Raw genomic sequence first — 24,003 nt, forward strand, 5'->3', positions numbered from 1 at the left:
CATTAGCCCCTGCACTCCCTGGGGAAACACCCTGTGGCTGAAGTCACCAAAAAATAGGACCCCGTGAGTTTCACTCCCAGGTCCAGGGTAGGTTGCTCTGCCAGTTTCCTGGCAACTTCAGGGAGCACTCAATTTTGGAACAGGAAATATCAGCCCTTTATAGCTCAGGTAGTGTGGGTTGGTGGCTCATGCCTGTAATCCTAGCACTTTGGGAGGCCGAGGTGGGCTGATCACAAGGTCAGGAGTTTGAGACCAACCTGACCAACATGGTGAAACCCTGTCTCTACTAAAAAATACAAAAATCAGTTGGGCATGGTGGCGCATGCCTGTAATCCCAGCTACTCAGGAGGCTGAGGCAGGAGAATCGCTTGAACCCGGGAGGCGGAGTTTGCAGTGAGCCGAGATCGTGCCACTGCCCTCCAGGCTGGGCTACAGAGTGAGATTCCAGCTCAAAATAATATATATTTTGTGGGACAAACACGGTGGCTCACACCTGTAATCCCAGCACTTTGGGAGGCTGAGGTGGGTGGATTGCCTGAGGTCAGGAGTTTGAGACCAGCCTGGCTAACATGGTGAAACCCCATCTCTACTAAAAATACAAAAATTAGCTGAGCATGGTGGTACATGACTGTAGTTCCAACTACTCAGGAGGCTGAGGCAGGAGAATCGTTTGAACCCAGGAGGTGGAGGTTGCAGTGAGCCGAGATTGTGCCACTGCACTCCAGCCTGGGCAACTCCATCTCAAAAAAAAAATTTAGAAACTAGGTATCTGGCAGCTGCCCTCATGCAAGACTCTGACCACTTCCTATAACTAAACTGGGAACGCTTGGCCTATTTGGATCCATCTGAGGGCAGAAGACAACTGCTCCCACTTCTGGAGAGGAAAAAGGAGAAGATGAGCTGGGCAATTGGGTGGAGCTTAGGCCTGGAACCCGCCCCAGAAGACTTTCCCCTTCGCAGGGTGTTTTCCTCTCAGCCTCTGAGGCAACAGCAGAAGGTCCTTCCCCAGGGACCCTGTCTCCAGGCCCTCCTGGCAGGGCCTAGTCCTAGAGCACAAGCGCATGTAATTGAATGGGTTGGTTTTCTAAGGTTGCGAGGGCAGCAGCAGGGGTGCTGCCAGATGCTGGGTTTGCCTCCTTCCTGTGCTGGTGTGTGCAAGTCAACAAACAGTGTGAGTTCCTTGATCTGGGGGTGACTGTCCTACAGTCCCAGCCCCCAAGAAGCCTGCAGACCAATGAGAGGAATCTACACAAAGAACTTAATCTCGAGCCAAAGCTCTGGAATAACAGAAGAGCATTACGAACCATGGATCAGAGGTTCACTGAGGAGTCGCTCGTTTTGATTAGGGTTTTTGGGGAATTTCCAGAAGCCAGGTTTATATTCCCAATAACGCCCATTACAAGCGCTGGCTCCAAGTAGTGGCTCAGAGGTAGAGGGGCTGGACGTATTCCTTATGGTAGTAGCAGTGATGGAGGTAGTAACATTGTTGTGTAATAGTGATGGTAGTAACAGAAAGAGTTAACACTTACTGTTCACATGTGACAGGCATTATGCCAAGCACTAAATGGGACGTTTCACTTAACCCTCATTAACTAACTTCATTTACAGAAACAGAGGAACTTACCCAACTCACTCAACTAGTAAGTCAGAGCTGGGCCTGGAATTCAAGTACGTCCGGTTTCAAAGTCCATGTTCCTGACCATCGCGTTATGCAATGGAGGGGGAGAGATGGAAGTTAGCAGCAAAGATGCAAAGACATTGTGGTGCATGTGGCAAGCGTGTAGCTGTATCTGGGGCCCTCGTGCCTGAGTTTCTGTTATGTTTTCGATTCAAGTGTGATATGAGGAGAAGGGGAGGTTGTTGCCGAACTAGGGGCTTGCAAAGGGGTAGCTGCTCAAGATAAGACATCACTTTAGGTTCAGAGAGAAAATCAGTCACAGCAAGGATGGGCAGAAGGAAGCAAGAGACTTTCATGAGTGGTTGTTTTATTCCAGAATCCCCAGCAGCTGGTCCTTCATTGCCCAGCTCCAAGGGGGAAATAAACATAGCTCTGGCTAGCTGAGTATTTGAGTCACCACTGCCTGGCTGACTATGAGCTCCGGTCTGATAGGAACTTCAACAAAAAGGCATTTACAAAGCAGGAAAGGCATGAGGCTCGATCTTTGAGGCTGGAGAAGACTTAGGGTAAACACAAAGCAGACGCCCAGGTGCCCAGGGAAATGCAGCAGAGTGAATGGGGTCCATCCACGCTCTGAAGTGATGGGCTGGGGAGGGCAAGGACGAGGGCTAGGGGTCCTGGAACCCTTTGTATTCATTATAAATGGTGCCTCCATAGGCTAGGCCCTGTGCAGGAGGCTGGCCAGTAAGGGTGACTGACAGTGGCAGTAATGATGATGGTGGCGGGTTGGTTGTGACGGAGAAGGAAGAGGTAGAGGCAGAGTAGAATTTCCTGACAACAGTGTTGTGATTGTGGCCACACAGAAGCAACCCTCCTAATTGGTTCCTAGGGAGTTTAATTGCAGGGGAATTGTCTTTAGTCTATGCAGTCAGATCCCTAGCAGTTCCACCCTTCACTGTGTCGGAGGCCCTTTAATCAGTCATCACACACCACACCCTGGTCTTTGAGTTCATTGGACTAATGAGTGTCCCAAGGCCTGAAGAGATTAGTTCATTCAATACGTATAAAACTGGGCATTTCCTGTGTTTTCAGCTCTGTGCTAGACAGAGGGAGATGTCTGAGACACTCTTTTTCTCTTTTAGGAAGCTTATTGGACTAGAGGAGAAACAATATAAATACACAAAAGTTGTTTTGCTGTTGCTATTGCTGTAGTTTTAACTCTACATGCCTGTATTGGATTATGTGCTCGAATAAGTAACTCAGACAAGCTGTTTATTGAAATTCTGATCCAAAAAAAAAAAAGAATTTAAAAAGTACATGAAAATCTGCTTTTGGCTTATGCTAAATCTTCTCCATCCTTGAATTAAAAAGAAAAGGACAAATAGAATAAAAGAGAGGTTGAGCTCTCTGAGGGAGGGGTTGGGAACTAGAAGGTGGGCCAGATTGGGCAGGTGCATGGGCTTCCCTGAGACAGTGAGAGGCCCAGGCAGATTGTAGAAGACTCGACTTGGGAAGCAGAGATGGAGGCAGAGATGACTCACATGGGCCCAGACAGTTCTCTTTTCCCTGCAGACAGTGTGGAATCATGCAAGGGTCCTGAGGGGAAGCAGTTTCACAGGGCCAGAGCTTTAGGTTAAGGAATAGGCTCTGTGTTGCAAGAGGAGAGCTGTGGAAGACACAGGTACCCCAGGAATCCCAAGGAAGCTGAGTCAATTGTGCCATAATCTCTCACCATCTTCCTGGAGGATTAGAATCCCATTCTGCAGAGCACTACTCACCAGAGGGTAAGTAGCTCCATGAAAAATCCCATGGCCATAACCACTGTGTCTGTAGTTTAAAGATGAATAATGAAAGTCATTTTTCTCTAGCCCTTTGGCCTTTGACTGCTCCTGGGCACAGAACAACAGGGGCCCAGATTCTATAGATCAAGGTCATTAAAGAAAACAGAAAGAAGGCCAGGCGCAGTGGCTCATGCCTGTAATCCTAACAGTTTGGGTGGCAGAGGCGGGTGGATCACTTGAGGTCAGGAGTTCGAGACCAGCCTGGCCAACATGATGAAACCCTGTCTCTACTAAAAATACAAAAATTAGCTGGACATGGTGGCACATGCCTGTAATCCCAGCTACTTGGGAGGCTGAGATAGGAGAATCGTGTGAACCTGGGAGGCAGAGGTTGCAGTGAGCTGAGATTATGCCATTGCACTCCAGGCTGGGGAACAAGCTTAAAGGATTCTTGAGCTAATTTTGCAGAGACAAGACTTGGGGACAAACCACAGCACCTTAGCATTGGAAAGAACCTGAAACTGAGTTCTCTGATTTCCCTTTGAAAATAAGCTCAGTGCAGAAACCTAACACCCTCTGCCTGTCTGAACCAGTTTGAAAGGAGCCTGTTTTTTCATCCTACTCCAAAGTTAACTAGCCCAGACAATAGAGTTCATCTGCTTTTTCCCCATTCGTCTCCCAAAACCCTTCACTTTCTGACATGAAATTTTCTGTGCCAGGAGTCTGATGATGGATGGGTTATACACCAGAGACATGGGCAGAGCCCACTGCTGCAATCCTGGGCTCTAGATGTGGCAGGGGGCCAAGTCTGAGTGGGCGTGGAGAGTGAAGCAGAAAACTCTGTGTTGGTGAGAGGGGAAGAGGAAACTCTGGGCACAGAAGAATAGGGAAAGCACCCCAGGCAAGCTAATAGGGAGTATCTAGATACTGTTTTGTAGAGTACTCAACTATCCCAGTTTTCCCAGGGGTGAGGCATTTTCCAGAATCTCTGTCAGTGCTACAGAAGTTCTGGAAAATTCTGGACTGTTCTGGAAAAACCTGGATGTTTGATCACCAGAACCTCACCCACCATATTGCAGAATTCTAAATACCAGACTCTCAGTGATCCCCAAGGATCTCTGAGGTCATGTCTACCAAGTCTGTAAAACACTCAAGCAATCCCTGGTCTGTCTCCATCCCTACTAGACCCCCTTTTCCCTTCACACACACTCTCATTAATACGAATTCCTCAGATTATGAGGAGAAAATGGGTGGCCAGATGGCATCGATTTTAATTTAATTCCAGTCCCTTTCACTCAGGGCCTATTCTGTTACAGGCACTGTGCTGAGTGAAATCCCAGACAGGCAGTCAACATGGTCAAAATTCCCATTTCTTGGTGTCACATTAGTGTAGAGCACATTGTGCAGTAAGCCTCTATCTATTAAAACTTAGCAGAGGATGTTTATTTCCTTATCACTGCTAGTTTCATGAAACGTTCTACCTGCCCCTCTCGGGGTCAACGTGGGGGAGCCGCGTCTCTGCAGACACCCTTCTCTGAGTCTAGGGCCTTTCCCACTTCTTCCCAGCATGAGCATCTCCCTCCTCTCTGCTGCAGCCCAACTAGGGAGGGGCACGCCCCACCCTTTCTGCCTGGAGAAAGAAATATCAGAGCAGTTTAGCCAAGTGGTCACAGGGCCCATACAGCACCTCTATGCCAATCAGAAAAAGGTGCCCCTTCCTCTTGGCAGATGCAGCCCATTGCCAGGGTGCATGGCTGGATTTCAGCCTCTACTTCTCCCTCACCGAGACAGTGCTGGCCACAACCCGCACGTCCCTCTAGGGCCACCCTGGTAGCTCACCTAAGCCTCAGGGATAGGCTCACATTCCATGGGCGAGTTGGAGCCTCTGGTCAGAACTGTCCTCCTGCACAAAGGATCATGGGAGTCTCCCGGCTTCCCCGAGCTCTCACCTCCTTCTCCAGTGCTGCCTGAGCTCTGTCTGCCAGTTCCCAGGGCGTTTCCTCTCTGACCCCTGGGGAAAGGTGGTGGTCCCCAGCTCCCCGCTCACTGGCACCCCCAGGGCTTGTCCACCAGGAACTCTGCCCCACCTAGCTTTTCTCTGTCTTGGGGATCGGCAGGCCAGTGTTCATTGTTCCAGCCTGAGTCTCCTTTTGTCTTCAGCACCTCCTGGGTTGTGTCTCTCCAAGCTCCTCCGTTCTTAGTTCTCTCCCTGCTGGGGCTCCCGAAGCTTTTATGATGGAACAGGCCCTTAGCCCTTTACTGTAGATCAAGCACTCTTTAGTTCTCTTTCTCTCCTCTTTTTTTTTCTTAAAGAAAAGCTCTCTGAACTCTTTACGACTCTACCCACCACCTACCTAGTCATCACAGGGAGATTTTCTCAGTTCTAATGCACACAGGTATGTGAAGACAAGCACCGTCTTGCCCTGGGAAGGACACGTTTCTTCCATTTGTTCATTATAAAATTCCACTAGGCCCCCGTCTCAGCACTATTTAATCCATCTCCTTCCCTCAGACCCCCTCCACCTCCAGCCACTTCAGGAAGAAATTTATACTTTCTGAGACCCCAACCCCCTTTATTACAGGATTCATTTTTGAAAGAGAACAGGGAGGCTGAGGGGAAATGCCTTAATCTTTTGATCTTCACTGTGAAGTTTGGTGCTTGATCCACCTCTCCCTCTGCCCATTTGCAGAGCAAACAAGCCGGCTGTGCAGTGGGCTGTAATTAAGCCACATCATCGCTAATGACATGCTCTCTATCTCCCATCATCAGAGCATCACACCATCCATCCAAACAGGAAGGAGAAGCCCAGCTCTGCACCGTCCCTGGGGAGAGCTGGAATGGTGAGCCAGGCCTTGGGTGGCAACTCTCTCCAGTGTGGAGAGAATGACCAGCCTTCCTCCCTGGGCCCTCATCATAGCTGAGCCTGCTGAGCTCTGTGGAAAGACGTTAAGAAGGGACAGGAGAAGGGGAGAGATACCAGGCAGAGCAGAAGCACCAGGGGCCCGGATCACCATAGGCAATGTGGAAATTGGGAGGAAAAAATGTAAAAGTAGGACATCAGGAAGAAATGGAAGTAGAGTCCTTAGAGAATGGAGCTAGGAAAGGCTGGGTCAGTGGGAGGAAGAGGTTGTTGCTGAGGAAAGGGCTAAAAACAGAGAGAATGGAGGATGAACCCAAGGCTGGGGCAGGGGCTGAGCTGAGCCCTCCAGAGCTCCATGAAAGACTCATCCATGCATCCCCAGCCTGCAGGTGGAAGGGATGGTTGGCCTGCTGGATACAGAGAACCTCTCACTGCTGTGGGGTGAGGGACCCTCAGCATCACCCTCACCAATACAGACCTGCCATGGAATTAGAGGCCTGGACAGGTGGGGCTTAAGGGAGGCTTGACGCTGGCACCTGAGACTTGGGGTCAGAGAGCGAGCTCCTCCATCTGGAGCCAAGACCACAGCCAGCCTTTAGGGAAAGTTCTATCCCCTTCTCCTACAGAAAAGGAGGCAGGAGATGTTGACAGCAGGAGACCAAGTCCCCATCTTCCCAGTGTCATGGGCCCCCACTGAGGCAAGCAGGGCCTTATACTGGGCTGCCAGGTTGGACACACAGATGTGGGCTCAGGAGGCAGGTTGTGAAATAAGCCAGGAGCCTGCAGACCCAAGAGTGGGGGAGAACAACTCATATCGGGGGGCAAGCCATCTCAAAGTGAGAGCCAGTGAAAGCAGGTCCTGGGTCATGGTGGCTTCCATTTCAGGGAAGAGGAACAGGGGCAGTGTGGAGCAAGAGTGGGGGCTGCACATTACAACAGGGGGCCAAGGAGAAGGCTCAGAGGAACCAGCAGCCCTTCCAGGAGACCCTTCTGGAAATGGATGTGGGCTGGGAGGCTGGAGGAGAATGCAATGGGACTGGAATGGAGCCAGAAGCTAGGCAGGTGTGCCTCAGGTGTGACATGGGGCTTGCTATACACTAGTCACTGCGCTAAGCTCTTTGCACATTTTAACTCATTTCATCCTCACATCAACGTGTCAGGTAAATACTCTTGTTTTTCCCATGTTACAAGTGAGGAAAGAGAAATTAAGCAGAGAAACTGAGTTGCCCACATCACAGTTATAACTGGCAAAAGAAACAAATCAACAAAAGGTTTCAGGTCCACACCTGGCCGAATGCAAAGAGAGTGTCCTTCCACACTGAACTTCTAAGGTCCCTTTCAGTCCTGGATCCATCAGGCTGTGGTTCAGGTCCTGAGTTGGAAGCAGCTTTGATCTGGAACTTGGGCTGCATGTGGAGTTCCAGCAAAAATAATCTGGAATCTCTCCTGGAGATGGACAGATTCGAAGAAGGAGGGATTTCGGGGACATGCTCCCTAAGAGGGGTCTGCATCTAAATGGGGATGCAGCATGGACGACCCATCAGGGAGGAGGGATGGACAAGCCAATGGCAGCTGGTTTGCAGGAGAGGAGAGACCCTCAACATCTCTGGTGCTCCTGGAATCATTTGCTAAATGTGAATGTAAGGACTGACAGGTAGTGCAGAACAATTGTCCTTTGTGTAGTTGCCACTCTATAGGTGGCAGAAGCGGCAGAGCCCCTGGGAGGGAGATTGGAAGCAGCTGGCAAAGGGCAGCTTAAATCCCAGAGCAGCTGCCCAACGGGCCCTAAGCAGTCTTTAACAAGCTCTCTGTCTCCAACAATTCATGTCCCTGTTACCTCCTCCTCCAGGAAGCCTTTCCAGATTGTGCTCAGCTCTCAGGCCTTCCTTCCTATGGAGACCCTTGGTTGTGCCTTGCCAGTGCCTCCATTCCTGGATCATCTACTGCCTGAGAAAGAAAGAGTTCCCAGAGGAGGGAGGGGTTAACACACTGTGCAGACAGGGCTTGGAAAAGGGGGTATCAGCTGAGTCATGGGGGCCCTCACTCCAAGGACCTCTGGATCAGCACCAAGATTTTCAGGAAAAGTTGTCTGAAGTCCTCAGGTTCTTTAACTAGAGGTGTGGAGGTTCAGGCAGCGGCAGCGGCAGCCCCTGCCCCCTCCTCCTTCCTGTAAGAGGAGAGATCAGAGAGGAGAGGAAGAGGAGACAGGAGTCAGGCCCAGGCAACACAGAGGCTGGGGCCAGCCTGGGCACGCCAGGGAGTGAAACAGCATCCCCTCCCACTGGCAGCTCCGCGAGGGGTGCAGAGCCTGTCTTGGGTCATCCCACAGCCTCTCTGCTGTAGGGAAGTCTTTCCTCCAGTCACAGGGATGGAAAGTGCAGTATCCGGAGCCGAAGGCAGAGGGCAGTGTGTGCACAAAATAGAGGCACTGAGGGTTTCTCCCCTGCTTGGAAACAGCCAGTGACCAGATAGGAATGTATTTTAGTGAATGGACTCAGCATCCTCCACCTTTCACTTAGCCCATCTCGGCCAGGTCTCTGGGGAAAGTCCTACTGCTGATCCACACCCCCCAGACACGAACCAGCACACAGCCGACAAACACAGACAGGCTTTAAAAATGCTAATAATAACAGTGAGCGTCTCCAGGTGGCAGACCGTGTTCCAGGCACTGTTTTACTTCCGTTATCTCTTTTCCTATTCTCTATCTCCTCTAAGGTGAGTTCTTTGAAAGGTAAGGAGGTGTCAAAGCCGGGCACATAGACTCCGGACTCAGACTGGAATTCAGTTCCTCCATTTACTAACCGTGTGACATATGGGGAGTTACTTAACTCCTCTGAGCCTCAATATCCTCAGAAGTTAAATGACATTATAATAATTGCATTTTAGAAAAATAACACGTCAGGTTGTTGGGAGAATTAATTGAGTTACCAGAGTGAGTGCTGAGCACAGTTTCTGGCACACAGAAAGCACTTCCTCGCGGCCAGCTTGTGATCATCTTCCTCCACAAGGGCAGGGTCTTGCACTAGGTCACTACTGGCCATTAGCAGAGCCAGAATTCGAAGCTAGGTATATGACTCTTCTGCCACAATGCTAGGCCCAAGGGAACCATTTATCTGACAGTCCTGGCTTTGCCAGTTGTCGAAGGATCCAGTTTGGTATTTATTTAGATCAAAAGTATCCCAGTTTGAGTGACTGCCTGCACACAGATGCATATACAACACAAATGTATTGACACAACTGTATCTCATCACCTGCATACCAGGCCATTGAGACATGGGTATGCTGTGTCTATCCAGCTCTTTTTCCCAGGGAAGGTGGGCTTAACTAGGGCATGCGTTCCCATGGCAAAAGTGCTGACTGCGAGCCAGACCCTGGAACAAGGGGATGTAGGGCGAGGAGTGAGGGACAGGCATGTGAGCAGCTGATGTGACACCAGAAAAATAGAGTGCCAGCTTTCACATGGGCTCAGGACAGGGTTGTAAGTGTGTAGGCCACTGGTCCAGCCCCGGCTGCTCACCAGTGCTGTGAACATGGGCAGATCACTCAGCCATCTGGGCCTCAGTTTGCCTGCCTGTAGAATGGGCGTGTGGGGTAGGGAGGTGTTGGGCCACAGCTGTCATGATCCTTCTCATGGAATGAAGACTGATGTATCCACCTGGACCAGACAGCACAGGAATGTGGGTGGTGGCCACACAGGGTGAGCAGGCTGCCCATCAGTGGGTGATGGACATCGGAGGTTGAGAAAATTATATTTGCAAAGACCCTCGGCTGTGAAACATCTGGCCTGCGCGGGGAAAGGTGGGAGAATAAGGTGGGAAATGATGCAGGGGAGACAGGATCTCGGGCACTCTGACTGCCACCCACAAACGAGGCTTGCACTTGACAGATGGGCTCATGTTAAGAGTTTTTCTCAAATCAGCTGTGCTAACTGATGCTGAGAAACAAACATTCTTGCAGAAACACACACACACATACATACAGAGAGAGAGAGAAATAAAAGAGCATCCTTGAATCTCAGCTCTACTCCACTGACGTTTTCTTCGTAGTAGTTAACACTGCTTGACTTCGTCCTATATATTGCTTTGGTAGGTGCGTATTTTCACTCTCCCCCGTAGACTCCCCAGGGTCTGTGCCTATTTTGTTTATTCTGGTATTCTCAGTGCCTGAGCAATGCCTAGGTCACTGAATATTTGTTAAGCGAGGCACTATTTCAAATACACCTTAGACTGAGATCCCATAAGCATGTATACACACAGGCCTTACACATTAGGGTGAAAAGGAAATTGGTTAGAAGAGGAAGGCAGGGCCATTGTGTAGGAGCAGGACTGGGGAGTGAGTGGTGGGTGATGGAGAGTGAGACGGTGGGAAAAATGAAGAAACAACCACTCGCAACACAGACAGTGCGCGTGCACCACCGTGGGTGCTTTGAGAACCGGAGCAGGCAGCCGTGCAGAAGCACTAACGCCTGTGTCCATAGTGGGGCAATGATGTCTCACAGGGCTATTGTGCAGAACAGGTGGCACAGGGCCGGGGAAGCACCCGGCCTGCCCAGCAGTGGCCTTAGTAATAAATTGCAACTGTCTACCAGGATCAGCCCTCACCAGCTAAAACCAGTGAAGAGCCACATGAGGCCAGGGACCCAGAGGGAAGGCAAGAGTCAGATCCAGGAAAGTTAAGGCACTGCAGAAGGTGATATCCCGGGCAACAGATTCAACTGAGAACCGAACAGACTTAATCATTTATTGTAGGAGAAGCAGAGGACTGGACACAATCCCAATCAGAAGACGAAGCGAGTCCTTTGGCAGTGAAGACCCAAGAAAGGCATGGGGGCAGAGGGCCTTGTAGCTGGCCACGGGGAAATATCCTGGGTATGTGTGTTGTCTTAGCATTTGGGTAATGACCCAGTGAAAGGGGACCAAGAAAGAGGCCACTGAGAGAGCCCATGACAGGACTCCTTGCATCGGAGCATCACACCTTGAAGACAACAGGGAGAAGAAATGGGGTCAGGACTGCAGTGACAGACAAAACATTTCTTGACTCGGAAAGGGGGCCCAGGGAAGGAGAGGGAGGAGATGGGTGGGTTGGGAAGACTTCTGCTCACAGATCCAACCACCTGTCCATCATCTGGAGGCCTTCCTGGTGGCACAGCTGCCGCCCGAGGTTTTGGCAAGGGGATCCTTGAGCTCACTGCCACAGCTGCCTTTGGTCTTGACGTCTGCAGCTGCAGTTTTGTAGCTGTAACTGCTCGAGGCCCCAAAGCCCATGCTGAAGCCAGCCCCTCCTGCCCCAGCGTTGGTGCTGCTGATGACGGCTGGAAGGGGTGAGAGAAGATCTCAGCCCCAGTCATCCCCAACCCCACGTCACACCCCCTCCTGGGGCATCCTGGGCCACCCCCTCCACTCTCTCGCCTGCAGTGCCTTCATGCTGAGATGGATTCTGTCTGTTGTGTATTTCAGTTTACTAAGAGATTTTTATCAGCACTGATCATAGGGCTTTATTTTTCCTGCACTTAGCCTCATACATTTTGCCTTTTCCTATTAGTCTGTGGATTTCTCCCATGGGGAGGACCAAATGAAAAGAGGATCCCAGGGCCCATCTGGTGCTGCTGGTCTGCTGATGAGGAAAGGGGCCAGTGAGGGCCCTGCCTCTTAGCATCACGGCATCTCCCCACAGGCTGTCCAGCTTTTACAGCTGAGCAACTGCTCTCAGCTGTCTTTTTCCATCATTCAACCTTCAGGCCCCCTCAATCCCCCTTACTATAATCTGGTGCCTTTATTTTGGTCAACAGAAAAATAATGTCACCATTAAGCATCATTTGTTGGGTGATACGCTCATGAATATCATTTGATCTTTCCATGGGTTGTACTTTTGTATCTCATGATATTCTTCTCTGTCTACTTCTTCCCCTTGGCTACTACAGCCAGCTCCCTCCTTTTGCCCTTAAGTCTCCCCTGAGCCCCCTCTGTGACTCTGATTTCTCTTTTGTGTCCTGAATTAAAGGGACTCGGACTTCCGGTAAGGTGACCAAGGGCAGAACTGAGATCTGCAGATACTTACAGATGCTCACAGAATTTGGATATTCACCAGACATCCTGAAGAGGGAGAAGAAAAACAGGTAACTCCCCCATAAATAATCACCCCAACCACCTGGTAGTCACCTCTGTGAATAAGCCTCTCCAAGCAGAACGTGCCTTCCCAATCCCATCCCAGCCTCCTTTCTTCCCACGCATCCCAGCGCGACCTCCCAAGAAAAGAAGAACTGAGATGGAAATCTGCGGCGAGGAGTCAGCTCTCCATCACGCGGCTTTGGAACTGCCTGCTGTGTGGGATCATTAGGCCTCCACTTCTCTCTAGTCATGCCATTGGTCTTAGATGATTCAGAAGAATAGCTTACCTCCCCATTGGAGTCCCAGGCTTTGCTGGAGCACCCTTGAACTTGGACGGTCCTTAGAGGCCATCTTGTTCCTCCCCCAACCACAGAAATACATCGTGAAGGGTCAGGGGATGCTGTTTCTCAAACATTGCCAGCATTAATACGTCCTCTCCTACAGCCTTTGGGATTTTTTACAACTTGGTCCTGCCTGCTGTCTTAACTTTGGCCATCCTAACCATGTGGCAAGCCCATTCGCTGTATGGTTTTACTTCAGTGGGACCTAAGCAGGACCAAACCGTTTGCCCAGGAGTTTCCTACCAAAGCAGAGAGAAAACTGGCCCTGACACGGGGTATCTGACCCCTCACCTGCACTCCTCGCTTTCCAGCAGTTTGCGGTAGGTGGCGATCTCAACATCCAGGGCCAGCTTCAGACTCATGAGCTCTTGGTACTCGCGCAGCATCCGCGCCAGCTCCTCCTTGGCCTGATGCAGGGCGCCCTCCAGCTCATCCAGCTTGGCCCGGGCGTCCTTCAGGGCACAGTCCCCCCGCTGCTCGGCGTCAGCGATGGCCGTCTCCAGATTGGCGCACTGAGGGACAAACACATCCAGCACTTTCAGTCCGAGCCTAGTTCTGAAATATTGCTTGGACAACCTCCCCTCGGTTTTTCCTGACTGACGGTAAGTGCTTGGAGATCCTCCTGGCTTATCCAACTTTGGCTATCCCTAGAGGTGAATCTGTCCTTCCTCTAACTCCAGGCTTGGTTCACCCTGGTTCATGCCTCTGCATCTGAAGCCTGGGAGGGAGGATGGAAAGGCACTGAGAAAGTGGGCGGCCTGGGCACATGGTCCTTGCCCTCTCCCTCCTGGACTGAAATATCAGCTGTAAGATTCTAATGTCAACTCTGGAAAAAAGTCTCTGAGCAGCTAGACTTCATTCAGCTCTGCAGTGTACAGGTTGTTTTAGGAGATCCCATAAATCACGGAGAAAATATGAGGGCCAATAAAGTTCCTATTAAAATGTCCTATAAACTTGTGACACCTAAGAGTTTAGTCCCAAATCCCACAGAGAACTATGTCAAATGGCAACAAAAGAAGAAACCTTTACATAACTAGAAACAGAAAACCAAACACTGCATGTTCTCACTTATAAGTGGGAGCTGAGCAATGAGAACACATGAACACAGGGAGGGAAACAACACACAATGGGGCCTGTTGGCAAGTGGAGGGAGGTAGAGCTTTAGGAAAAACAGCTTAAAAAGATAGCTAATGCACCCTGGGCTCAATACCTAGGTGATGGGTTGACAGGTGCTGCAAATAAATAAATAAAATAGGCTGGGGGCGGTGGCTCACGCCTGTAATCCCAGCATTTTGGGATGCCAAGGCGGGTGGATCACCTGAGGTCAGGAGTTTGAGACCAGCCTGGCCAACATGGTGAAACCCTATCTCTACTAAAAATACAAAAATGAGCCGAGTGTGGTGGCGCGCAGTTGCCTGTGGTCCCAGCTACTCGAGAGGCTGAGGCAGGAGAATTGCTTGAACTGGGAGGTGGAGGATGCAGTGAACCAAGATTGCACCACTGCCCTCCAGCCTCAATGATAGAGCAAGACTCTGTCTCAAAAAATAATGAATTAATTAATTAAAGAAGATACTTTGCGTAACTAACAGGTTTTACCAGCTTCCAGGCACCTGCTGTTAGGGGAAGCATGTCCCTTACTGGAGGAAACCGCAGCTGGGGCTGTGTGCTTGAACGCATATGAAAGCCCCCAGGGGGCTTCCTGAGCCCTTCAGTCTGGGCATGTGCTCCCTCAGCTAAGGTTCTGGTGGGAGCTGAGGCTTGCTTTCTGGGTTGTGCCTGTCTGTGGAGCCACGTTTGCTTCACACCAAGAAAAGCAGCTGATCCAAGGCCAAATGGACTCTAGAATATTGTCCAGCTTCCACCAGCCCCTTCTGCTGGGCAGGCCCCCAGCAGTGCCAATGCCCTTGCATTTTGGATGAGTGGCTCACAGCCTCAAGAAGATGCCTAGGACCCAGCGGTCTAACCACAGAAAACCCTGCCCCACCCTTGGGACTCTAAAAGTTTCATCATGCACTGAGTAGCCATACACTCTGTCACCTGTCTTCTATTCTTTTTCACTAACCAAGATCCTCCATAATGAACCTGGGGCAGGGGGACACCCAAAGCTTGGGTCTTGTGAATGTGGCCCGAGTTGAAAGAACTTGAAATTTTAGCATCCTTTGAAACAAACATCACATGGGTTCTGAGGACACCAAATGCCAAGAGACTCTGCATGTGACATGGTGGACTTCTTTGATGGAAGAGGCCAGAGGGCAGGAAGCACCTGAGCCGAGGGCCCTCAAAAGGAGCCGCAATGTTCCCCACAGAGGATATCTTCCCTGACCCCAAAGCACTGTGGCATTCTGATAACAAAAAGTCACTTTCTGGTAACCATAAACACATAGCATTTTATTAGTTAAACACTGTAGTAGAATACTGAGGGTAGCTTCAAACATCTGTGTTTTTCCTGCATTTACATGGCTCTTGATTAAACAAAAACACCATAAGTTATTTAATGCTGGTGTTTCTTCTTCCCACTACCGTGAGTACAGAGGAGTTTGTGTGTGCGTGTGTGTGTGTGTGTGTGTGTGTGTGTGTGTGAGCATGCGCCATGCAGGGTAAGAGATGCAGTACAGGGAAGGGTAAGGAGATGGAGCAACTTGACTTGCCTGGGAGCTGAGAGCCTTAAACCCTGGCACTGCCTCCACAAATTTGAGAGTTCATGGGTTTGCTTGCTTCAGAGTCATGGTTGTGGTTGCCCAGAGAGGGGCACCTCAGTGAACTGCCCTCCCCACAGTGCAACACCAGTGCAGGGCCCTGAGCCGGATCTAGGTTGTGGGGGCTGTGCCTCCTCCATTTTGTTCTAAAATCTCCTGCTGCATTCTCTCTCTTCTCACAAGGATTCATCATGTGAAACCTGCAAATGGCTCCCTTGTACCTCCTATGTTAGGTCTAAACCCCACGGCCTGGATTTTGAGATCACTCATAATCTTCCTATTCCTACCCAGGGGTGTCCCCTGCTCCCTGCCACTCCTGCTGAGCAGCAGGCCACCTGCCCCAGACCTGCACGCATGCTGTGCACATCCCTCCCTAGGCCCTTTGCTCCTGCCAGCTCCTTCACCTGCTCCTTCCCCTCTCCCAGTGTAATCCCACCTCCTGCAAAGCTTCCCTGGGGTCTTCATTCACCTCTCACCCTCTGGGCTCATGCAGCACTTACCTACAGTGTGTAGGCTACTTTATCCCTCCCTATCTGTTCAGATTGTCCCTCCTGGTGAATTAGAGGAGACCCAAAGGAGGGCATTTTGTTTTACCCTTTCTTCATACTCTGTCTGGCCCAGATTGGGGATCAATAAGTGCTGTCAGTGGATTCATTTCATAGAACCCACCTGCTTCTTCACACTCCCTATCTCTGAGCGGATCCTCTGGATCAGACGGTTGAGCTCAGAGATTTCAGCCTTGGTGAGCTTGAGGTCATCCCCATGCTGGCCTGCTGTGACCTGCAGCTCCTGGATCTGAGGTTGGGTGACAAGAGAAGAGGACCACAAGGATCCTACTGAACTAGGGCAGGATCCTTCTCTTCCAGACAGGAAAGGACCTGCCCTAGTTCAGTAGGATCCTCAGGTTCTCAAACATGAGCACCTTGGTGGAGGCCGAGTTTCCTGTCCTCATTTTGCCAAAGTTGGAAACATGAAGATAACACAATACATGTGAATTACCCATAGAAACAGTGTCAGAATCCTATCAGGGTTATAGCTGGTGTCACCTCAGCCAAGGTTAAGGAGACACCTTTCTCTTTCTATGGAGAAAGGTTAAGCCCCATATATGTCTGCAACACAAGCCAAGACTGCGGTCAATCTCCCTTACCCATGGGGTGGCATTTCCACAAGACCCAACTCCAAGACAAAGGAGGTCTTGACCGAACCCAAATGCACACACACACAAACACACACATGTACTCATGCACGCATGCTGAGAGGGTGCTAGCTGTGGCCAGTGGGACTCAGCACACCTGGTGCCCAGCTCACCTTGGTCTGGTACAGGGCCTCAGCCTCGGCCTTGCTCTTCAGGGCGATCTCCTCGTACTGGGCGCGGACCTCAGCAATGATGCTGTCCAGGTCCAGGTCCCGGTTGTTGTCCATGGACAGGATGACAGACGTGTCGCTGATGTGGGACTGGATCTGAGCGATCTCCTGGGGACGGTTGTGGGAGGGGAGCGAGTTAAGGGGTCCTCATGAGGAACCAGTTATCTTGGTCCTCCCTGGGCAAATTCCTCACAGCCCCTCTCTGCCTCTCCTCAGCGTTTGAACTCTGCCTCAGCACCAGTGCCTGGCAGGGATGTGAATGAGTGCCTTAGGCTTTCAGCCCCAAATGCTGGGAACTCCTTTCTCCATCACACACTCAGGACCACTCCTACCCTCTTCTACACTGTTATCCTCAGAAACCAGCCACCGCCACCCTCCACTCATAGGACCAAGTCTGAACTCTTTCCCTAGCATGCGGAGGGCCCTAGGGAGTCACCAGCACCGACCTCTTCCCCAGGCCTCTGCACCCTTCCTTGTTCTTCATGCTTTAGCATAGCACAGGCTCCTGGACCGTCAATTTTTCTGCCCCTCTCAGCACCCACTGAAATCTTCTTCTTCCTCTCTCTCCAGGAACCTACACTGATGGCCCAGGCAGAATCCACCATTCCTTCCTCTGCTGTCTCAAAGCTCGGCTACATGGTGTTTTCCTGCCAGGCTGTGAACTCCTGGAGGACAGAAATCATTTCTTCTCCTTCATGGACTCGTCAAAACCTAGCTCATTGCTCAGCACCCAGTAGGGCCTTGGTGAATGCAGGTGGAAGAAGTCTAGAGGGCTTCCAGCTGCACCAGGTTGAAAGTTTTCTCCCTACTAATTTTTGATTCACACAACCCTCCAGCCAAGGGCCAGAAGCCACTTGTTAAAGGAGCAGACCTCACAAGAGAGGTCAGCTAAGTCCTTACCCCTTCATAAAGGCACTTGAAGAATTTAATCTCATCTGTCAAGGAGTCCACCTTGGCCTGGAGCTCAACCTTGTTCATGTAGGCAGCATCCACATCCTGGGAGCACAGGACAGTCAAGCCTCCCTGAGAGAGCCTTCCTCCCTCCCTTCCTCCCTCCCTCCCTCCCTGCCACAGGAAGCCCTGCTCTCTCTGCTCCCTTCACCATGTGCTCAGTCCCTGAAAGCAAACCAACTAACATGCAGTGTAATGGCCACACAAGTAGTGCAGCAAAATGCCCAGATTTTAGACTGGCAAATTCTAGAAACAGCATGCATCCCAGGGAAGGGATTGGAAGGAGGGGCTGGGAAGTTAGAGTCCCAGTCACCCCTGCCCAGTCACCCCTTTCCTCGTCCTACAAGCATCACTGCGCCAGGTGGACAGGAAGCCCTCTAGGCTTCTTTCAGCCCACCCTGCACCCCTGTTACCTTCTTGAGCACCACAAACTCATTCTCAGCAGCTGTGCGTCTGTTAATCTCCACCTCATACCTGCAGGGGGCAAGACAATGAGATAATTCAATTCTGCAAGCACTCACCAAACAGTTAGTGACCACCTCTGTGCCAAGAGCTTCATGGTGGGAGGGTCTTCAAACTGGGATTCACGTACCCCTGGGATACACATAACCTTCCTAAAGAGGATGCAGGCAAGGCCATACTTAAAGAAATCAATTGCCAGCTCCTCTGTCACTATGCAGTCTGCCTTAAAACTACCTGCCTCAGAAAGCACCTGTGGTTGAGATGTCCTGCAGATTCTACTGTCCACTTCCTGTCACAGTTAGCCCCTCCCACATTATGGCAGAGGTGAAAAGGCACCCCTCCCCCACCAGCACCACATGACAACTTAATATTGTGCAATAGTTCAGGGTGCAAAAACCTCCTAGGCACCAAACAAAAGCACTATTCTCACTTTCAAACTGTACATTATACTTATTTCTCATACGTATTTCTGTTCCAGGTGAAGCAGAAACAGAAGCAAGATCTAAGACACAGAAATTTGGATAGGACGGGGATGTTCTGAATACAGACGTATTGTTGATTGGGGAGTTAAGGGTGCTAATCATTTTATTTAAAGAGCTTACCGCTTCCATCCCTTACTCTTCTCAAAGAACACATTATAGGACATTTGTGAGGGTAAACAAAATAGAGCATTGGTAAGAAATAATTGATGCTAAATGGACAAGCAAAATGTGGTGTACACATACAATGGAATATCATTCAGGCTTAGAAAGAAAAAAAATTCTACAATATGCTACAACACGGATGAACCTTGAGGACATTCTGCTAAGCAAAAGAAGTCAGTCACAAAAAGGCAAATATTCCAAAAGACCAATGATCCCATTGATCTGAGGTACTTAGAGTAGTCTAAGTCAGAGACAGAAAGTAGAATGCTGGGTGCCAGGGGCTGGGAAAGAGGGGAAGAAATGGGGAACTAGTGTGAAGTGGGTACAGAGTTCCAGTTTCACTAGATGGAAAGCATTCTGGAGGTGGACGGTGGTGGTGGCTGCAGACGTTATGAATGTATTTGATGCCACTGAATCATACACTTAAACATGGTTAAGATGGCAAATTCTGTTATGTGTATTTTATTGCAATAAAAAAATTGAAAAAAAAATAAGGCTAGATGATAGCTTTTTTATTCATGTACTCAGCATAAACAATCCTTTTCAGCTCTTCGCTCATTCCTAAGGCCTGTCCCTGGCAGTGCTCTCCCCAAAAAGCACTGCTGAATGGCTGAAGCAGGCCGGGGTAGTGAAGGAAGTTATTTCAAATGTGACTGGGATGTTTCCTGAGGCTGCAGATCTTTCTCGTTATGCTATGTAAAGCACACAGAAAGCAGTCCATATGATTTATCTCAGATTCTGTGTCTTATTCAAGAGATAACTGAAACTTTTTAATCAAATTATGTCATGAAACAGCTATTTCTATTACAGTCAATAGTTTATATTATCTTACAAAATTGTTAATAATGTCTACCTCCTTTTAATAAAAATAAAAGTATATGGTAGTTGCCAGACCAATTAATTTTTAGTAGTTTATATCTATTTCCTAAAATACATAGAAAACATTTGACCAAGTGGGTTATCAAAATCAATTACATTAGTTATAAAGAATTTTATATTATTTACTTCTAGAGACCAAACACTAGAGTTCAATATATACATTAAAAAGAAAAATGATGCATTTTATAGTATTATTAACTTAAAAATAACATTATTTTTAAAATATGTTACAATGAATAATTAAAAGTTAAACCATGAAAAAGTACGTACTGATTTATCTGGTTTTATAACATAAATAGTTGTGTTAGTTATATTAAATCTAAACCATTTTAATCTTAAATGCTTCCAATAACCCATTACACAAGACGTATTTCTTAATTTATTGCTGAGTGGATTTTATAACAGTCCCTAAAGTACAAACTCTCGTTTTTGCTTGAATTTAGAAATGAAATCAGGCTTTTTCTGATAAAAAGCAACTCATGTCTCTGACGTGAACATGAAAATTGGCTTTTCCAATAAAGCTAGAGGGCAGATATTTTCTATATAAATTGAATAAGGTAAATCTGCAGCTAAAAATGTGTATGCGTGTGTATTTATGTATAAAAACATGAGGCAGAATCACATTATTTGTTAGGGATAAAGAATTGGCATAGGCATATTGAGTACTAACAGTATTTTATGTTTCCAGTCCTTTCCGATCCATTGGATTAAACATGGTGCTCTGGTTTTGAGACAACTCTCTTTCCCCCATTCCTTCATTTTCAGTGCTAGAAATGGGGCACACATTTCCTAGACACTTTGGGGCACCAATGTTTGTAGAGCTATTCTTTTCCTAAGTCCCATTCTGCCTGGATGTCCCTCCCTCCCACAGTGTCAGCAAAGGATCTAAGAAGCAAAAACACTGCTTCTAAATGAAAACCTCATCTGAAATTTGATCCCCCAGGGGCATATTCTCTGCCACTCACTCACCTCTTCTTGTAGTCCTCCACCAAATCCTGCATGTTCCTCAACTCCGAGTCCAGCCTCACCCTGTCCCCGGACAGCGTCTCCAGCTGCTTCCGCAGGTTGCTGATGTAGCCCTCGAGGATGGGCTCCAGGTTGTTCCTGCAGTTGTTCAGGTCCAGCTGCTGCAGCAGCTCCCACTTGGTCTCCAGCACCTGATTCTGCTGCTCCAGGAACCGCACCTGGAACCCAAAGCCAGTCATCACCCAGACTCCCCATGCTGTTGCCTCTCAAGAGTGAGGAGAGGGCCCCAGAAACCAGAGGCAGCTGTCCTGGGGGACTGGGGGTAGAAAAGAACAAGGCTCATCCTAGGGTAGATTCAGCCAAGGGACACGCTCACCTGGATCGCCAAGACAAGAAATAGGACCTGATTTCTATTAGAAATCAGGAAGAGGGCTTAAGCAATGGTACCATCTGCCTCTGCCTTAGTGAGTTTTCATGAGACAGAGGTAGCTTCTCTTGCTATAAATGCTGGTGTTTTCCGAGTAAAGAGAAATGGGGAGCAGGGGAGAAACAGGGACTGAGGAGTGACATTGGAACGCGCGCTGGCATTTAGAGCGTTCTTCCTATTGTATAGCCTAAATTGCTCTTGGTTTGTTTGTTTGTTCACAGCAGGTTATCACATTTTCACAAGGTTTCTTCATATTTGACCAGGGTGCACGTTTTTAGATTCATTAACTCCAGGCCCTCTGCCACACGCCAGCATTCCTCTCCTCACCTATCTCTTAGCTTGAAGGGCAGAAGGAAACATGCTAGAGAACAACAGACATAAAAGTGAAAGAAAATGCCCTGGCCTCTGGAATAGCCACTGCATTTCTTCCATGCAGACCTGAGCCCTCCAGCCACCTCACTTCCCCTCCCTAGCATGGTGGTGACACACAGCCCACCACCAACTGTCCTGTTTAGGTGAGCTCATTTCGTAGCCTCCCACGTCCTAATTTCCTCATCCGCAAGGCAAAACAACAACAGAATCATGAGTTGTGCATTAGTAAATGAGAATCACTTAGGCAGCACCATAAATGTCAGCCAGGTATTGTTATCAGGCCCCTTACCACTTACCATCTAGACCTTCCACCCAGGTGGAGACAAGAGAAGCCCATTCCCTGTCTCCTCTCCACTCACTGGGGTCATTGCCTCGGAATCTCCAGGGTCAACTTCCCTATTACTCCAATTTCTGGATGCCCCACCCTCAGCACACACCTGTAACTTTACCTATGCTTTTTCCAAGTGCCTCCTCAGCCTCTCCCTTCAGTTTTCTGGCCCTTTTCTCTGACCTCCTCTCTCACCTTCCTGGCTACACACTCCCCCAACACCCCAAACACCAAGCACGATGTCCTGCAGCGTCTCCTGGCCTGTGGTCTTAATGCCCTGTCCTGAACGTGGTCCCATCTCCTGGTCTGATATTGGGAGCTCTCAAAGTGCCCATTCCTAGTAGCTCCTGCCCCCTCCCTTCCCACAGTCTTGCCTCATGCAAGAAAGGAATGAAAGTCCTTGATAGGTTTGGCTGTGTCCCCACCCAAATCTCAACTTGAATTGTATCGCCCAGAATTCCCTCGTGTTGTAGAAGGGACCCAGTTGAATCATGGAGGCCGGTCTTTCTCCTGCTATTCTCGTGATAGTGAATAAGTCTCACAAGATCTGATGCGTTTGTCCGGGGTTTCCATTTTTGCATCTTTGTCATTTTTCTCTGGCCGCCGCCATGTCAGAAGTGACTTTGGCCTCGTGTCGCGATTGTGAGGCCTCCCCAGCCATGGGGAACTGTAAGTCCAATTAAACCTCTTTTTCTTCCCAGGCTCGGGTATGTCTTTATCAGCAGCGTGAAAATGGACTATACTTCCTGCTTATTGGAAGCGTGTGCCTCGCACTGTTCTGAGCACTTTATAAACATCCCAGTTAAGCCTCATCACAACCCGCTGGAGGAAGACCCATTATTGTGCCCGTTTTCCAGATGGAAAAGGCAGGCTCGGAGAAGTGGTGACTCGCCCACGTTCCCACGCAGCTTGCCAGTGGCAGAGCCGGCCCCACTGTGCACGCTGCGCCGCCCGCAGGGACAGGCCGATGGCCGAGGACCCACCTTGTCAATGAAGGAGGCGAACTTATTGTTCAGCGCCTTGATCTGCTCCCGCTCCTGGGCGCGCACCTTCTGGATCTCGGAGTCCAGCTCCACGTTGAGCGGGGCCAGGAGGCTCTTGTTGACGGTGACCTGAGGGATGCCCCCGGGAGGGCACACGGAGGGACACGTGGGCCCCAGCCCTGCGCTGCCGAAGACGGTGCCCACGAAGCCGCCCAGGCGGCCGCCGCCCCGCCCTGCCGCGGCGCTCAGCGCCAAGCGCCGGCTGCCCCCGAGGCAGAAGAGGCTCTTGCTGCCGAAGGAGGCAGAGCCCTTGACCCCGGCCCGGAACGAGGTGGAGCTGCTGCCGATCCTGCCCGAGAGGACCGCGGAGCAGCCGCTGAAGCCCAGGCGCTCCCCGCCGGGGAAGTGGGTCAACTGGCGGCTCATGGCTGGCGAGGACCGGTGCTGGCGGCGCGGGAGGCAGGAGGGGCGCAGACAGCCGCTGCGCTCTAGGCCAGGCTCTCCCCTTAAATAGCCTGGCCGGCTGCAGTATGCCTAATTTGTACGTCGAAAACACCTTTTAGATCCCTCAAGGCCTCTTGGGTTCTTCATGTAGGAAATTACCATCCACTTACCGAGATTTTCGTCTGTTCCACCGTGAACTCCCCATAGATCCCTATAAAGTGACCCAGAACCCAGCATTTACTTGGCTCACCTCCTGCATTATCCCTTATCTCCACCTGCTGCCCTCCAATTACTGGGGTTATCACCCCCAAGATCGCCCCTGGAAGCTTCCAATGAGTCTGGCCCCTCTGGGTATGTGTCTGGGGAGACGGAGGTGTGTGAAGCAGATGTCCAGGCTGGTTCTGCTTCAGAAAGCCATGAATAGGGTCAAGAATATTCCAGAAAATCATCCTTAGCCCGTCCTCCTCCTGCCTCCCAGGCTTCTGCATGAGGACAAGCTCTGTCCTGTGTGCAAGAAGGAAGTTGAGAAGGAGGAGATTTTAGCCCCATGTGCAGAGACCTCTCAGTCTCCTGGGGGAGGCAGGACACAGAGCACTCTGGGTACAAGTGTTGAGGGATGACTCTGGACCAGAGTGAAAAGGTTTCTCCATGAAAGCATTTCTGGATTAAGACTGGGAGGGAGGGAAGAAGGCCTAGGGAGGTGGCACAGAAAGGCTTAGGCATGGTTTAGCAGATGATATGTCCTAAGGTTTTGGGTTGTTTTCATTTTTGTTTTCTT

The 24,003-nt window shown here is 49.9% G+C and overlaps 1 protein-coding gene across 2 annotated transcripts; it reads right to left on the reverse strand.

Moving 5' to 3' along the window:
* Positions 1-10,986: 10,986 nt before the first annotated feature.
* Positions 10,987-23,217, reverse strand: KRT72 (keratin 72). Of its 2 annotated transcripts, XM_012450261.2 has the most exons (10): positions 22,782-23,217; positions 20,675-20,889; positions 18,134-18,194; positions 17,670-17,765; positions 16,713-16,877; positions 16,074-16,199; positions 13,000-13,220; positions 12,318-12,352; positions 11,362-11,571; positions 10,987-11,234 (listed from the first exon to the last, which is right to left on the reverse strand). In XM_012450261.2, exons 1-9 carry the CDS (start codon positions 23,205-23,207, stop codon positions 11,381-11,383), a joined length of 1,536 nt encoding a protein of 511 aa, XP_012305684.2. In that variant the 5' UTR covers positions 23,208-23,217; the 3' UTR covers positions 10,987-11,234; positions 11,362-11,380. The 2 variants fall into 2 exon arrangements, with proteins under 2 accessions (XP_012305684.2, XP_012305685.2); XM_012450262.2 differs by lacking the exon at positions 16,074-16,199 and having other exon boundaries at positions 10,987-11,571.
* Between the last annotated feature and the right edge of the window lie 786 nt (positions 23,218-24,003).

The sequence above is a fragment of the Aotus nancymaae genome, unplaced genomic scaffold (genome assembly GCF_030222135.1).
Source record: "Aotus nancymaae isolate 86718 unplaced genomic scaffold, 86718_ANA_hifiasm-v0.15.2.pri h1tg000016l, whole genome shotgun sequence".
NCBI classification, from domain to species: Eukaryota; Metazoa; Chordata; class Mammalia; order Primates; family Aotidae; genus Aotus; species Aotus nancymaae.